Source organism: Mycteria americana, chromosome Z (assembly GCF_035582795.1).
Source record: "Mycteria americana isolate JAX WOST 10 ecotype Jacksonville Zoo and Gardens chromosome Z, USCA_MyAme_1.0, whole genome shotgun sequence".
NCBI lineage: Eukaryota > Metazoa > Chordata > Aves > Ciconiiformes > Ciconiidae > Mycteria > Mycteria americana.
Genome location: NC_134396.1, coordinates 77,872,744 through 77,889,655, shown reverse-complemented (window position 1 = coordinate 77,889,655; position 16,912 = coordinate 77,872,744). Strand labels below are relative to the sequence as shown.

Genomic DNA, 16,912 nt, shown 5'->3' with positions numbered 1-16,912 from the left:
TTCATTAGTTTAAAATCCCCATTAACCCTTCCCTTTCACATAAAACTGTCCTGAGACTCATTTAAACACCAAAACTCTTAGCATGTACAGTGCTCCGCTAGGTTATATATTTTGCAGCAATTTAAAGAGAAAAAAGGGGTTGAAAAAAATCGTTCTGTGTGTGCAAGTAAATAAATACCATGGCAGGGTTTTTGTTTTGGTTTTTTTCCCTGTAGAATGCCTTTTTTTTTTTTTTTTTCCTGGGGATTCAGTTACTAGAAAATTGTGCCACTACCTTGTATTAGTTCCACAGAAAAGTTCTGGTAGCCCTTAGGACAATGTCTGGCACGTATAAAGCAGAAAATAGTAGGACTTGCAGAAACCCATAACTGGCAGCTTCAAAAAATCAGTCTTGTTTATTGCAAGTTGAAACCTCTGTGTGTCTGAGGGCACAATCAATAGAGAGTGCCAGGAATGAAGGTTTCACTGTCCTTTCATTTTAGCATTATGAATCAGCTGTGTAGCACGGACATGAGACATTTTAAACTTTGGATGTGATAATACTTTGTTTACATATTTGCAGCAATACTTGTCTGTTGGTTCACGAATTCCAAAAAACTTCAGGGTTCAAAAAGCGATAGCCTTTTAAGCAACACAAGACCAGGCTGCATGTGATACTAATTTGCAAAGTATTTGCAGTAAAGACTTGCTGACATTTAAGAAATACCTATGTGTTCTTGCTATGTGCTGTCTGTTCAGGAAAACTTAAGTGATCATAAAATCTGTAACAAAAAGAGACTTTTTTTTAAAAAGTACAATTCTGTACATCCCTATCAGAGTTTCACAAGGCGTTTTTCATCAATATTTGTAATTTAAAACATATTAACAAAAAGATTTTTAAGCTATATTTTATGTATACAAAAGGGTCACAGATGGTAAAAAGATTTGTTACCATGAGGTAGTGTAGCATTTTTTGATTATAAAATTAATCTGTCTCTAAATCTGTTTAAAGAGTTTTTGCCATATAATGAGCAATATAAATTATTAATATTTTCATGTTCTTAGGGGCTTTCACAGCCATAATTTTACCAACACAGCTGTTTGACCCAGTGACATCATGTTTTGCATATTTTTGCATTTTAATGAGTTAGTCATTTAAAAGGTTACAAAGAAACCATAACTCATAAGTAATTAAATTATTTAGCAGAAGAAGTATAAGAAGGTCTTCTGACATAGGTCACTGTGGGAAGGAAGGAGCATCAATGTGCCGAATTGCACCTGTTTGTTGAAGATAGGTACAAACCAGAAGCTTTACTTTCAGAATACAAGTGGCTGTTTTCTCAGGGAAGTGGCTGAATACATGCACATACTAAAACCAACTGAATTTTCTGTCATTGAGATAGAAGGTTTTTAGACTGCAGTCACAAACAATGCTCAACACTAAATGGGAGTTGTCTTTCAAGACTTGGATAACTTCAAGATTTTACAGAGAACACTTATGTGCATGATGTATTTTCCCTTAACAGTACAGAATGAAACGCTGAAATACAGACCTTCCAAGAGATTGACGTTTAATCTTTTTCTGTAATGGTTTAATACATATAAATTCTTAGAGATGAAAGGTAAAGTAGGGGAAGTTGGCAACTTGGGTTGCCTTTCTGCAAGCTAAAGATGTTACAAATCTAGACAAACCTCTGAGCCCATCGAAATATCTGCAGAACAGTTCAGAAGGAGAAAATGTTTACAAAAAGATTTTACACGATTACAAAAGGGAAGGAAATGAGTTGTATCTTAGAATAAATTTACTTACTACTTCTTCTTGTGCTACTTGAAAAATACATACTTAAAGCCTATTTGGGGGTATATTCATTATGAAGTACAAATGAGAATAATTAAGGCATACTGTGACATTCTCAGGGAGGAGGCAAAGTGGATCGGAAAATGAATTTGCGGTTGAGAACTTTCACTGTCAGTTAATGGGATGCTTAGAAATACCATAGAAACATTTAAAAATTCCACAATTCAGTTTCATCTCTGCACCTTATTTGAGCATAACTTTCAGAGAGTAACTGCTATTCTCCTTGCTTTCCCTATCGGTAAGTTAGAGCCAATAATTACTTGTGTGGGTTTTATGAAGATTATTTGATTTACCCTTGTTTCTGGTGTATTGCTTTCAAAAAGTTAAGTTCTATATAAATCTGACTAAGCTTTTAATTAAAATCTTAGTGAAAAAGTGAAATATGCATGAGGTTCTTGTTCAAGATCTTGTACTCTTCTGCAGCTTCTGAAATTTTTGTCAGAAAAGAAAGTAAAATAGTTTCTTAAGGGCGGGGGGGAACTTTCAGAGTACAGACTTTAATTACAGAAGGGGTTCCTATAAGGTATCATTAAAAGATGCCGGGCCTTGGGGGTAACTGGTGGATTCATTCTTTCACAGGTTGTATGGACCCCAAAGCTGTGTGCACTTAGTGAAGAAGAGCAGAAACTGTCACTGCAGCCTGGGCAGTTGTTGGGGACGGGTTATTTGCAGTTCTATATCCCGCCTGGGTGGCTGGGGTAGATTCACTTCCACTCAGCCTCCAGTGATTTCTCCAGATAGCCCGAATCTCACATCAGGGAGAGGTGGTGGGGCTGAGGTTTATTAAACAACTTTTGAAGCATTTCAAAAGCATTCAAAAGCATTCAAATACTTTGAAGTATTTGAATATGAACATAGTTCCTTTCTGTTAATTCAGAGAATTAAGTTAATGCTATAGCATAGTTTCTTGTATTTCACTTGCCATGAGAAATAATTTTCTGCTGAAAATCCTAGTGAAATTAGTGCTTATAAAGGCACAGAAGTTGCCTATCAAGAATACAGTACACAACTGAGGGAGTAAAATCCTTATAATTCATGGATGTGTTTATTCAGTTTTGGCCTTGGGAACAAACATCATAAAACAGGATTGCATATCTTGCGCATAGACATATTTGGGTTGCTAATTATAGATAGATGTAAAACATTAATTCTCTTCAAAACTTTTCAGCAGCAAACTCAAAATGTGGTAACAGCTTATCTGGTGGGTTTTTTTAGCCTTGAACATTGATTTGTTTAGTATAGCTGCGCTATCACCAAATTAACAAATAGCAAAGTAAAACATACTAATAGTATGTTTTATACTTTCCAGCATAAAGATACTATATATGGTGAAATAAGATTAATACAGTTCTGCATGCAAATAGATACGGCCCTGATGCAGGGAGGAATTAGAAGGCAGTAACAGAAAGGAAATGAAGAGTTTATTGTTTTTATAGCTCTAATATCCATTAAAAGTTAGTAACACAGCAGGTGACAGTTTGGGTAAGTGTAAAGTGAATGTTTTGAAATAAATAGCAGTTGGGTGACCTGGGATGTCAGGGCTCTAGACAAGGGTGTGTGTTTGTCAATATATCCTACATGTTTTACAGACTCCTCAGGGAACAGGGGAAGATACAATTTCACCTTTTCTGTGCCAAAACATTTTAATTATATCTTCTTCCAAGTACAGCGGTTCAGTAACCAAGGAGCTGACATTGATGCATGTGTTGATAAAGCTGCAAACATTCAAAATGAGATTAACAAAGATTTTGAGGAAAGGGTGACAGCTAATTTTGCACAGTATTCTGCATCTAATTCAGGTCAGTGTAATGATAGAATATTTTATAACTGTTGTGTCATCCAGAGGGACTTTTATGATGCTTTGTGTTTTTGAGGATTTGTGTATATGAAAGTATACTTCTTAATACATCATTCAAACAGGTTATAACTTTTTTATTGAACGTCTATTGGTTGTAGCCATAAACAGGAATAAACTTCAGCATTTAGAAGCAATTTTATATATCCATCAGCATTCATCATGGTAATGGGTTCCTTTTGTCTAATTCACCTTGAAAGTATTGACTTCAGATGTGAAATGGAACCAAAACCACAGTGCCCGTTTTGCGGCGTCGCTTAATACTTGCAAAAAGATCGGATGGAAAGTTATATTAAGTGTATTTAAATAATCAAACTGTAGTTTCTTTGTATTGTGTGAGACCTTTTGAGAACATCTCAATGTATTTCTGCTCTATTCTCCTCCTTGTTTGAAGGCAACTGACATTCTTCTTTCACTTTTCTTTTTGTTTGCGAAATTTTCTCCTTTTTTTTATCCACTCACTTCTCCATCTGCTTTCACTTTTGTTTGCTTGGGCCGTCTCTCATCCCAACTTGATAATGAGGAATGCGGTGTGACCCTGACCTCTATCAGCCCATGCATGACCTTCTGACTCCCCCACATAACCTTTGACCTTCTCTTTGACAGCTTGATTAATTACCCTGTGTTATGATTTATGAGTAAGTGCTATGTAAAAATAATAGACAACAGGTGGTCCTCTAAAAACTTTTTGTGGCATGTTTTCTTTTCCTGCCTAACTTGATGAGCTATTTTAAGTTGGGAACTTAGTGGGACAATGTGTGTTTGGCAGTAACACGGCATTTTTACACACTTGGACACAGTGCTGGAATTCAGGCAGCCGAGGTGTAGCCGGGATGGAAATATCGCAAAGCATTAGCAGGGTGCAGTTGCCAAAATGTACATTGGGTGGAAACAGAAAGCGGAGTCAACTGACATTTCAGGCGTTTCAGTCTCAGGTCACGTCTTGAGAAAATTGCTCAAATAATGGAGGGGGCATTTTTCAAGCTGAGCTGCATCTCCAACAGCTATGTTTACTTTAACGCTTCACTAGTGACTTCTGATTGGTTGTCATGACCTCATCCCACTGTTGCACCTACGATGTCGCAACAGTGACATAGATGGACCCTTCTCGTGGAAAAGATGGGAAATGAACAGAGCATACATCTTTCAGAAAGATGAATGGGCATTGCTGTGTCCGTTTTAACCACGGGCAGGTTTAAGAGCTGAGCACTTTGAGTTGCATTTCCCCTGGGAATTAACTCCGGCCTTGTTGCCAACGATCCACATAGAAACCTGAACTTGAAAATTCAGGTTGATAAAGCTTAGGAAAATGATCTCTTTCAGACCCTCGCTCACAGTCCAAAAAGACAGTTACACAGGTCAAAAGATTCCTCTCCAGCCCTGACCTCTCTGGTCACATATGGTGTCCCATCTTGGTGGATTAATATGCAGAGCCGAATGCTTTCAGCTCATTATTCATGTGGCCAGGCAGAAGAGATTTCAAAAGATTTGGAATTTACCTCAAATACTTTGGGGTTCTTTTTTTTAACCTTACTCTTGCTGTCAGAGACGATAGTTTCGGTATTCCTTCCGTTTCGAGTATCTCGCTTGAACTTCCAGTAAGAGGCAGAAAGGACCGCTCCATTTCTGGCTCGTGTATTACGGTGGAAAAGGCCCTTCTACGTTGTTCTGGCTTTGTAGTAAAGGTACTGTAACCGGGATTCGTGATTCTTTCCAACACTTGCCTTTGTCAGCCTGCTTCTCCTTTCATCATCATTTGCTGGCTCAATCATAAGTATTAATTGTATTTGTATTTATGAAGCTGGAAGTGGAGTTTGCACACAGTCCTCTCCTTCCAGAAGCAGTTACCTGGAGGGTGCTCGTAGTTAGCGTAGATTACATTTTACTTACCTTGAAGTGTTAGAACTTGGGGAAATAGCTGTTAATTGGGTGGTTTAGTGAGAGAGAAACTGTAATTGTATCCACTGAACTCGTAGATTAGAGGCTGGGACTTGTATTTATCAGTGTCCGTCCCGATTATTGCGTCTCATCACAGATACACTAATGGGGGATGCAGGCAGACCTTGGCTTCTGTGCAACATCTGCATTCTCTCAGGCGTGTGGTAGACCATGGGGCTTGGCTTGTTTCAGTCAGCTGAAGATCGATTTGGGGGGTGGGAGGGGTGTCCCAAAGTTTAGCTTTTTACCACGAAAAAGCTTTGCACTTTAGAGAGTGGTTTCCCTTTCTGTGTGCACTGGACACACAGGAGAAAACTACTGCGCTGTTACGTACGTTGAAAACATACCTAATGTTTTACTGATGGTGGCAAGCTTTAAAAACTCTCCTGGATGATGGTGCTTACTTACATCATAGGTCACTACGTTTTAATAATGCTGTAAGCTCATCATAGCTGAAATTTATATTTTTAATGACATTGTGAGGTATATACTTCTGAACACGACTTTCATTTAAAAAGGTTCTTCTTAATGAGTGTGATTTTGGTTTTGCTTAACAGTCATGCCAAAGACTGTGTGTCTTGCCTATTAGTAAAGTTTGCTAAAGGCCTTTTTTATATATTAGTGGTCTTGTGCACTCAGTTTTGCACTGACTTGCACCGTGCTCAACCCCACTCTGTTAGCGAGGAGTTCCACCTTTTTTTTAATTTTCTGATTGCACTGAACTTTAATGGTGCAGCTGTGCCCACGTGAAATACGTATTTTAAAAATTAATTGAACTTAAAAGCCACATTGTTTACATACATGTTATTTAGAGCTGAGTATTCCTTTTCAGTAGAAAATGCTGAGGCTAAGGCTGAATGAGAGAGGTTGTAACTGGGTACAATTTTACCAGTCATTTTGTTTTTTCCGTGTTGCTTTATACATGTTACTCTCAAATCTTCTTTCTTCTGCCATTGTTTACATCTTGCAATGTAGGATGCAGAATTACAAGGGAAAGGGAAATACACTACATCATGTAAGCAAAACAATCTGAAAAGAGATTACTTTCCTAAGAGAAAGTCTTATGAATTGTAAGATTATTTTTTTCCTCAATTATGGGAAAACCTATCTCAGTTATTACTTAATTATTTTAATTGTACTGACAGGAAAGGCCTGCTATCTGGGAGAAATTAAAAAAAAAAGTAAAGGGAGACATGTTACACTGTTTAAAATATAATTGATAAAAATCTTTTAATTGATTTATGAAATAGTGAATTTAAAAATGGAATCATATTTCATCTGTTGATGTGTATGTGAAAAATTGACATTGTGTCCTCATAAAATTGGACAAATGAGTCATGTAATTTTCAGTTACATAATCAATAACTTAGACAAATTCTACTTCTTTGATGATTTATGTGTCTGTTTTGTGGTCAGCTTCAAGTGGACACAGAGTTTCAAATCCCTGTAACACTTGTAGACCTGTAATAAACACATGAATTTTGCATTTGGCATTGTATAGAAAGCAAAACTAATCAATACGCAGAACGTCTCTGCTCAAAATGAGCGGGTCAAGAAGATGAAGAGCACAGAGAGCCCCAAACCCACCAGCCTGCCAAGTACTGCGAAAACGTGGTCCTACTCTGCCACGAGAGAGCTCAAAAACCGTACTTTCATCTGAGGCGTGTAATTTATGAATGTTTGTAAGTGGTATTCTCCCCTCCGATGGGTTTTGGGCTTTGAATTTTCCAAGCTGGAAATTCTATGTGTTAACAGTACCATGTTGTGTGTTAAGATGACCAGCAAGGGCGTGGGTAGGTTTTAAACTTTGTCGTCTTTAATTTTCCATTTTCCTTTGCCCTTCCCCTTTTGCTTATTTATTTATTTGCCTGTTTGCTTATATTTATCCCAGTTCAATTCACTCAGCAGGGAGGGCAGGGGAGCGACATGACAGGAGACCACTTACTCACGGCGCCGTGTCTAGCGAGGAGGCAATTTTCTCTTTGGCCTACGGTGACCTTTTTTGACTACGTCCCTTACGCCAGAGACAGTGTCCTGAATGCCTCTATTTCACCCTGTTTAGCAGAGTGCAACCGTGCCCTTTAACTTGGGTTTTGGTGGGAGGAGAAGCTACGGCAGACGTTTGAGAAGGGCACAAGGACGAGGGGTAGGAACTGCCTTCAGATGCGATTTTGATAACTAGTCGAGTGTGTCCAACTGTAGAAAATCACCGAGTGACAATCTGTCTACCTGACAGTGGCCACAATGCGCTACAAGGTTTGTGAATGGCTCTACAGATTAGAATAAAGCAAGCCCAAATAAAGTATCTTTTGTTGGTGTGGGCTTGGTTTGCTCTGGCCAGCTAGGTATGGGGACCTCTTTGATCCTCGTGCCTAGCCCAAGCGCAAAACGAAGCACCAACTGAAAAGCTGGAATAAAGCTGTTCAGTTAGATAATTAATATAGACGTTTCCAAAAAGTAAGTCTTTATTAAAATTTACTTTTAAAGGACAGCTTGATTTTGACTGGGAACCCATGGTAACTTTAAGGACTCATCTGTTAAATGCACGTGCTTCTCTTTTCTCCCTGCGTTTGCGATTATATCTTCCACGAATATTACAATTCTTGTGTGATTTGCCATCATTTAAAAATCATAATAAAATGATTGGCTGATTTATTCAAGATTTATTTCTCATTCATAAATTCATGTATTTTTCAACCGGCTCATTTTCTGAGGCACAAAAATGCAGCTGGTATGCTCAAAAGCATCCTGCAGGTCACGAATTTTCTCTGGGTTTGTTGAATACAGGACATAATCCCAGTGAAGTTTTAGAGCAGATTTAAAGATGTACTTAAAAGTCATCCCCACAGTAAAAGAGTTGACTGGTAAGCAATACCACTGAATCAGCTTTGGTATTGATTCATTGTTACTGCCGCGATTGGCTTCTGCATGGTATGCTTGTTGTCAGCTAGACAAAAGGTTTTACTATTTTAAACTGCAGTGAATAATTTTCACACGCTTTCTTTAATATACACACACATATATATATATATATATGAAATCCCTCCATCCTTTTTATTTTAAAGGTTTTTATTAGCTGGGTATAAAGCTTTTTATTCATCATTATGTAGAGTTCTTAAAATAATATTTTGCTTTTAGTTCTCGTACTGTTTTCTGAAAAAGTCATATAAAGTGCTTATGAATAAAACAACATATTAAATTATTTTAAAGGTAAAACAGGCAACTTTTCTGACGCTGAAGGATGTGTATGAGCATAAGTGCACACACAGACACATATTCACACATCAATATCCCTTTAATGACAGAAATGAAACAAACAGAATATTCTTAAAACACCCTTCTATAAATTATGTTGGGTGAACTTACTGAAATAAATATAAAAGTTTTTAAGAGCATTAAAGTAAATGCAAGGCATTTTCAAGCATTAAATCTCCCTTTTCATATTTCTTCTTTTTGTGTGCGTGTGTGTCTCTCTTCAAAAACAGGAAGGCTATGGAGTAATAGTACTGAATCCCAATGAGAACTATATTGAAGTGGAGAAGACAAAAGCCCAAGTACAGCTGTCTTCTGATAGCTCAGATGAACCTGCAGAAAAGAGGGAAAGAAAAGATAAAATCCAGAAGGAAACAAAGAAGCGACGTGACTTCTACGAAAAGTATCGAAATCCACAAAAAGAAAAAGAAACTATGCAGATATATATTAGAGTAAGTTTCTTTTGGTTTTGTTTGCCCTTCTTTAATGATGTATAGATATGTTTACTGTCCATATTGGCTAATAAACAGCATGCTTTTTTAAAAACAAACACATTACGGAGATGGCATTCAAGAGTTCATACAGAGTTCCTGGCTCTTTATTCTATTGATATTTTTTGTCACATATTGAATGTGAAGTTTTGGAAGAGTTACAAAACATTCCTTTCTAATTTCAAAGGGGAACTTCAAATAAACCCCAGAGGAACTCGCTCGTGCTATCAAGAAAGAGAATGATTTAAGGAAGACTTTGTAAAAATTATTTTATAAACAGAGGTGTATATAAGAAACACTTTCTTGTGCAGCTTAGGCAACATATTAGCTTCGCATGCCATGCGTGCATTTATTGTATTATATTGTCTTATATTGGGGAGGCAGTACTTATAGCCTGATAGTTTTTTAACATATTACCTGCTGAATTAATAATGTATTGTGGAAAATACTGGTGTTCATCTTGTGTGGTAGCAGATTTACCCTATAATGTATTGTTTTCATATGAGCAGCCATCCATTGTGTTTCAACTGAACTTCTGAAGGCAGATAAAGGAGGAGAGTTATTAATATCTTAATAAATATTTAAGCTAGAATAGTTCGAGAATGGTGTAATGAGGAAACTCTGTCCCTTGCTCTTTTCTTACTCAGTGAACCTTTGCACTTTGTAATGCTACCAGCATGGGATCGTTATAACGGTGCTACCCGAGGATTTCTAATTCTGCAGGGGGCACAAACAATATTATTTGCACTTTGACACATTCTGCTTCATATACATACTATGCATTATACATTCGAGACTGAGTCATGCAATTTCCAGAGCCTTTATTATGAAAGTTAGCATTTTCATTCAACGGTAAAACATGTCAAAAATGCCACAGTGTAGTTAAAACAGTAAAAATGTATATGCCTTTCTGGTGTGAAACAGAGAAATCCAGCAAAAGGGATGTTGGAATCACCTTAAATTTTAACAAGTTCCTATTAATTGTGATTTAGCATAACAGTGTTTGTAGGAGAAATACAGCTGTACTGGCTAGTTAAAAGGGTTTGTAACCTGGATGTGAGCTTATCACCAATACCATAAATTCTACTGTGTGTTTTGAGAAATACCTTGCTACTGAGTGTGGGAAACAAAAGGATGCATATGCATATTCAAAGTCACCAACAGGGCACTGCTTTTTCTACCCGCTGCTTTTTATGAGAGATGCCATTCTGCCCACCAGCCAGACCCTGCTTCTGAAGAGGGGTGACCAGGCTTGTCTCAAGTTCCATCAGAAGCCAGTGGACCCATGTTGTTATATTGTCCAGAAAGGCGTTCAGTCAGCATGCTGGTCCAGTGTCCCCTTGCTGAAAGTGAACCTTTTCTGATACCTTTTTAGCAGTTCCACCTTCTTGTGGCTCTTTTGCTTGATGAGGCATGAAATTTGGCTTCAAGACGTTTGACCCCCAAAACATAAAATGCATGACTCCATCCCATTTTCTTTTTTGTGCAGCCCTGTGCCTCAATATGACTGTTGACATTGCCTTTATTTGAATTTCTTCAAACTAAGGAAGGAAGTAGCATAAGGTTTAGTGAAAGTGTGGGTGGTGGTCTCCTTTCCTGGGTGAATTAACTGAAATCAGGTTTTCTGATGCAGTTGCTTTTTTATTCTGAAAGAATTCTTTGGTTTTTTTCTTTAATAGGCTCTAATACAGAGAGTTTTTTGAAGCAGAATGAAAAATGTCCCTGCTTTGGTGTGTGTGGCACGATAAATTACTGCAATTTACTTGCCTATGGGCAGTCCAACATCCTGGACCACCAATAGGGTGCCATTTACTCTGTTGAGCAGAACTGCTAAGTCTGTAAAAACTTCAGAGGTGGCAAGAGGAGCTGTGAACATAACGTGCTCTGCTCCATCTTCTTGGCCACAGACACGGTTGTCAGTCTGTCCAAGCATCGCACGATGCAAACAAAATGGTGCAGTGCCATATTTGCAATGTATTTCTTGCCTCCCGTGCTTGGGTCCGTAGGATTACGTGTGCTACAAGAATCACCGTTCGTTTGCACCCTGGGACTTGCTGCCAGGCTTACCACAACCTCGAGCTGGTAGGGGGTACGGTGTTGGAGCTGGTTTGGGGTAATCTCAAAGAGCAATTTAGGTATGACCTTTGCTTACTGTGTAGTATAGCATACCTTTGACTCACTGGGGTCTTGAAATAAAACATATTGTCACTCCGCAGAAATATTTAAGGATGGTATATGCTTCATAATGATCTCATCAAAGAATTTTGAAAAACCTGAGTAAGCCTTACATCATCTTTGCCAAGCAGGGCAAACTGGTACAGAGACACTAGGTTAAAAATATCCTCACAAGAAGGCATCAACTGCATCTGATGTTGAAGGAAAATTTGTTTGTGTCAAATATGGTGGAGAAATTGTTTCAGACTGTTAAGCAGTAGGAATAAATATCCCAGGTTATGTTCTCATAGGGTCATTGAGATCTGTTGTGATCCGATGAGGAAATGCCATTTGAACAAATTAAAGCTGTCTGGATGGTGCTCCCACTTGTGCAGTTAGATTTTTCCAAGAATTGGAAAAATGGAACTCTTCCATGGTAAATTTCTTTACGTATTTTACTTATTTTCATAGAAAAAACCAAATAGCTAGGATACTCAAGAATATGTAAAAGCAGAGTCTTAAAATACAAAATCTCAAATTGCACTGTATTTTTGTACAAAATGAGTATAAATAAAAATGACTATGGGAGTGTGTGGTGCATTAAGCATAGTGCTTGAAAGATCAAAGTACTTATTGTTTCATGCTGGAAGTTTCCTTAACTATGAAATAAGGTACTTTCTGGCATACATTATAGCTTGTTAAAGGGACTGATTTGGTCTGGGCAATAAACATCATGTCAAACGTTATGGCAGAGAAACCTGCTTAATATGTTTTGTAATAAGACAGAATTTTTTGTTCTTGAAAACATCTGCCAACTGAATTCACGAGTGAAGACAGAAAATGTCATCAATTCAGTAACAATCTTATAAATTTGGTTTCTTTTTTGGCGATGCAAACCAAGGAAAAAACTTCTTGATAATCAGCATTGACTATAATACTTTATGGAATGATTAAACAAAAGCATTTTACTTTTATATAACATGCTAATGAATGCATATGAATTTTAATACTCTTACTGTTCAGATTTTAACAAGCATATTGCCAGCAGATCATTTTAAAAGCATCTGTTTTTTAATGTGTTGAATGGAGGATTGAGTCAAATAGCTAAATATGTACATACATCCTTTTAAAAAACATATTTCTATCCTTACTTATAGATACTACCATTTTTTCTTAGACCACCAGAGGCTGCTGCTGTACATATTGGCTAATGCTTCCCCCCCAGAAACTTAATACCCTGGCCAACCTTCATTTATTACTGAACTAAACTGAGAATTTGTTGATCTCTAACCTTTTTCTATGGAAACAGATCATACAGGCTTAAATGTGACATGATTATTCCCTCCATCCTCCAAGCCATCTCCCACTCCCTACAGATTTTCACATTGACAGTGTCTTCTCTATGTTAAAAGACACTTAGAAATGTAAATCAGTATTTATCCCCTTCTAAATAGCATTCACCACTTAAACAAGTATACTGAATGGATTCTGAAATGTTATTAAAGAAAAAAGTATAAATCGTGTAATTTTATAATAATAGTAATTTGCAATAATGTTGTTGCCACAATAGTCAAAGGATATCAAAGAGGCAAAGAAGGAAGAAGTAGGAAGAAGTAGTACCTTTTATCAGACCAACTGATGGGGTCAGGTTTTCTGGGCAAAAGGGATAAACCTTTCCTAGGCTTGTATGCTAGGAATTTTGTCCTGTTTTTTCCACCGAGCTTAGCTGCTTTAATAATTCTTACTGCAAATATTATTTTTACTATAGCACAATCTATAACAGCGCTATTTATACTAACAGCATATCAATGAAATTAAATTCATTTTTGATGTAACATACTTTTCGTAAATAATTTTTCCCATTTTCTGCAAGAGATTAAATAGAAAAAGATCACGTGCAACTAATTAATTTGTTTTTCTAAAAATGGATGCATCAGGATAATTTGTGCCAGTATTTAGGAGAAAGTGGTAAAAGGCAGGTTTATTAATATAAGGTTAAGTACGCAGCGACTGCTGGTGGGCAGGAAATCCTGGCAAGCGTGTAAGCACAGTTGTGCCATTTCTGCTTATTGTTCGGTACGGCTGACATGAGGTATCGCCTGACTGAAGGTCACCGCAGAGTGTCCGCTTGTGCAGGGTGACCTTTCGGTGCAGCAGATTTATTTCGCGTTGGAGATGGGGCCGTTTCCCGGCATAGCCGCCGTCCCACCAGCTGCGCGGGTCTGGCCCCGTGGCCGTCCCTGGGCAGATGCAGGCTCCCTCTGCCTACCCTGTGACTTGGCAAGGTGCGCGCCTGCTCTCGTCCAGAGCCTGTGTGACTGCATTAGCGTGCTGCTGAGACCAAGCTAATAAGCCCTTTATTCCACCAGAAGAGACAAAATGACAAGCGCTAGGCAGACAGCTCCCAAGAGGTAAGGGACATGCTCCAGCACAGAGAAAGTCTGTGGCAGACCTGGGCATGAGGACCCAAACCTCCAAAGTCACAGAATCACAGAATCACAGAATCGTTTAAGTTGGAAAAGACCTTTAAGATCATCGAAAGTCTCAGCCCGACGTTTATATTGCAGTACCTTTTTTTCCCCACTTAAACTTCCAGAGTTACTGTACCTATACATCTGAAATAACACATGGTTTTACTTTGTCTGTATTAACTTTCAAAGCCCATTACTTCCTTCTGTTCCTGTGAAATCTCTTTCGCTTCTAAGCAGCGGCAAAATCATGCAGGCAATGGAAAACTCAAGAACTGCTTAGAAACGACCATGCCTTTATTTTTCTTGCCCCTGGGCGTTCCACGGGGTGTTCAGGGTTAAACAAGACTGCAGTTCAGGTGCTGGGATGTAAATGTGTAGTGACGTTCTGGGTGTCCTGGAGAGGTCTGGCCGATGTCTTGTAGGACCTGCATCAGCAGAGGCCTGCACCACCCTGGCCCAGCAGCTGGAAGCCAAGCAGAGGACTCTAAGGCATCTAAAATGGCACTGAGCACCTACGGTTAGGCCTCTGCATCATTTCTAAAGGGTCAGATAAGCTTTAGGTTCCTCTAGTAATATCTATATAACAGGAAAAATATGTGTGTGTCATATTTCATTCTATAGATACTACAGTGAACAGGCATCTTACATTAAATAGCTAAAGTATTGTGCTGGTTTTGCCTGGGATAGCGTTAATTTTCTCCGTAGTAGCTAGCGTGGGGCTGTGTTTTGGGTTTGTGCTGGAAACAGTGTTGATCGCCCAGGGCTGTTGTGGTTCCTGCTGAGCAGTGCTGACACACAGTCAAGGCCTGGTCTGCTCCTCACCCCACCCCACCAGCGAGGGGGCTGGGGGGCACAAGGAGCTGGGAGGGGACACGGCTGGGACGGCTGACCCACACTGACCAAAGGGACATCCCACACCATATGGCGTCATGCTCAGTGTATAAAGCTGGGGAAGAAGGAGGAAGGGGGGACATTGGGAGTGATGGTGTTTGTCTTCCCAAGTCACCATTAGGCGTGATGGAGCCCTGCTGTCCTGGAGATGGCTGAACACCTGCCTGCCCATGGGAAGCGGTGAAGGAATTCCTTCCTTGGCTTTGCTTGCGTGCGCGGCTTTTGCTTTCCCTATTAAACTGCCTTTATCTCAACCCACGAGTTTTCTCACTTTTACCCTTCCCATTCTCTCCCCCATCCCAGCGGGGGGGAGTGAGCGAGCGGCTGGGGGGGGCTTGGTTGATGGCTGGGGTTAAACCACGACAAGAATGTAGAGTTTAAACTATAGTAGTATTCAATGATTTATACATAGGCTATTTAGCTTGTGCAGTTAAATTAGGTATTTTAAAAAATCATGAGATTGTAAAGACATCTTATGGTATGTTTTGTGTCTAGTAGTCTCAAAAAGTTATATTTGCCTTCTTTTCCTTGAGCAAGTGAGAAATCAGAGACGCAAATAATCACTGAAGGAAGATTTTGCATCTCTCCAAGAGCACCACTGGCTCTTCATTCTGCCATACCCTCTCTTTGTTCTGCGTTTCACAAGTATGGTTTAATCAAAGAAAAGGAATAAATCGGGGCTATCTAGCTTTGGTGTCTTTCAGACATTCATTACATGATGCCAACAAATTGTGCATTGTTAGGTCCGGCTCCTAAAACGTGAGGCAAGCCGTGTGAGTTTCCAAAAGAAAGAACCAGCTTGCATCTCTCCTCCCACCACGAGCTGCGTGGTGCTCCCGTTGTGCTAAAAAAGACCGTCTCTCACAGGTCAGATGAGTCCTCCTTCCTTTCAGATGGGATTCAGGCTTGGTAAACCTGGCCAGTTAGTGAGCTAATGGTAAAGAAAACTAGCTCAGCAGAAAGCGGACCTACTTGTCGAAGGCAAAGGTGAATAAAATTATTCAAACTTCTTGTACTCGGATACTGCCTGTCTTTGATTGTAGAGAGATTGCAGTTAAGGACTGAAAAACCCTCGTGGGTCATTTGGTCCATCCTCCTGCCATTACAGATTGCTCTCTGCGAGTATCCTTTATCATTTATCTTACAGAATCAAGGGATAATATGCTTTTAGCTGATATCCAAAACAAGGGTAATATCCTCTAACCTACTGCATGCAATTGCACATTTTGATGCTAGATATCAGTGTGTTTGGGAAAACTGGCAGAAAAAATTTAGCAGGGGCTCAAGCTCATACACCTTTTTGCAAAACTTGGAGGTTCTTTACATGTTTTTTTCTTGGGGACCAGTCAGCTGTAAGAGCCTTGATATAGTGAGAGATGATGAAAATTAATTTCTGAGATCCTGAGATGAACTGTGCTGTTGCAAAATAAACTCCTCCTGTGGGGACCCTCTACCCCACCCCACTCCTAGAAATATTTGTGGATTTTGGGTACGGGGATATGAGGACTGTACTGCGATGCACGGAGGTCAGGAAAACATTTGTGGAGTCAGCAGACAGGGAACTGGGGCACAGGATGCACAGTACGTTCAAGGATGTTGTTTTCACCTCATCAGCTACAGAAAACAAAGTGAAAATTCAGGAAAAAATACAAAAAAAAAAATCTAGCTTTTAGGATTGAGATAAATCTGGTAGTTCCTCTTTAGTCTGCTTGGCTGCCTGCAGCAGTGACGGCTGCCAAAGGGGCTAGAAGTAGTGGAGGAAATGGTGGCATGGAGGAATGTGGAATAAGATGCCCAGAAAAGACTTCAGTTCCTACCCTGCAATTCATAGGTGGCTGACCATTTAAACAATTATTATAGCACTTTCATTTGTTACATTTTAAAATCCTTATGAGTGAAGGATTTTACTAACTAAAAAACTTACTTTTTGTGAATTTACTTACTGCGTGATGTTATTTTGAATTATTTGCCTCTTGAGAACAAGGTTTATCTTTTTAATCAGCATGTTGTCATCCCCATACAG

The 16,912-nt window shown here is 39.0% G+C and overlaps 1 protein-coding gene across 8 annotated transcripts in view; it reads left to right on the top strand.

Moving 5' to 3' along the window:
- The window catches only part of ARB2A (ARB2 cotranscriptional regulator A), a 271,831-nt gene that overhangs the window by 121,861 nt on the left and 133,058 nt on the right, over positions 1–16,912 (top strand). For all 8 annotated transcript variants that reach the window (XM_075526511.1, XM_075526513.1, XM_075526512.1 and 5 more), the window contains one exon: positions 9,116–9,334. In XM_075526511.1, the coding sequence (XP_075382626.1) occupies positions 9,116–9,334 (219 nt within the window). The remainder of the gene's footprint in view (positions 1–9,115; positions 9,335–16,912) is intronic.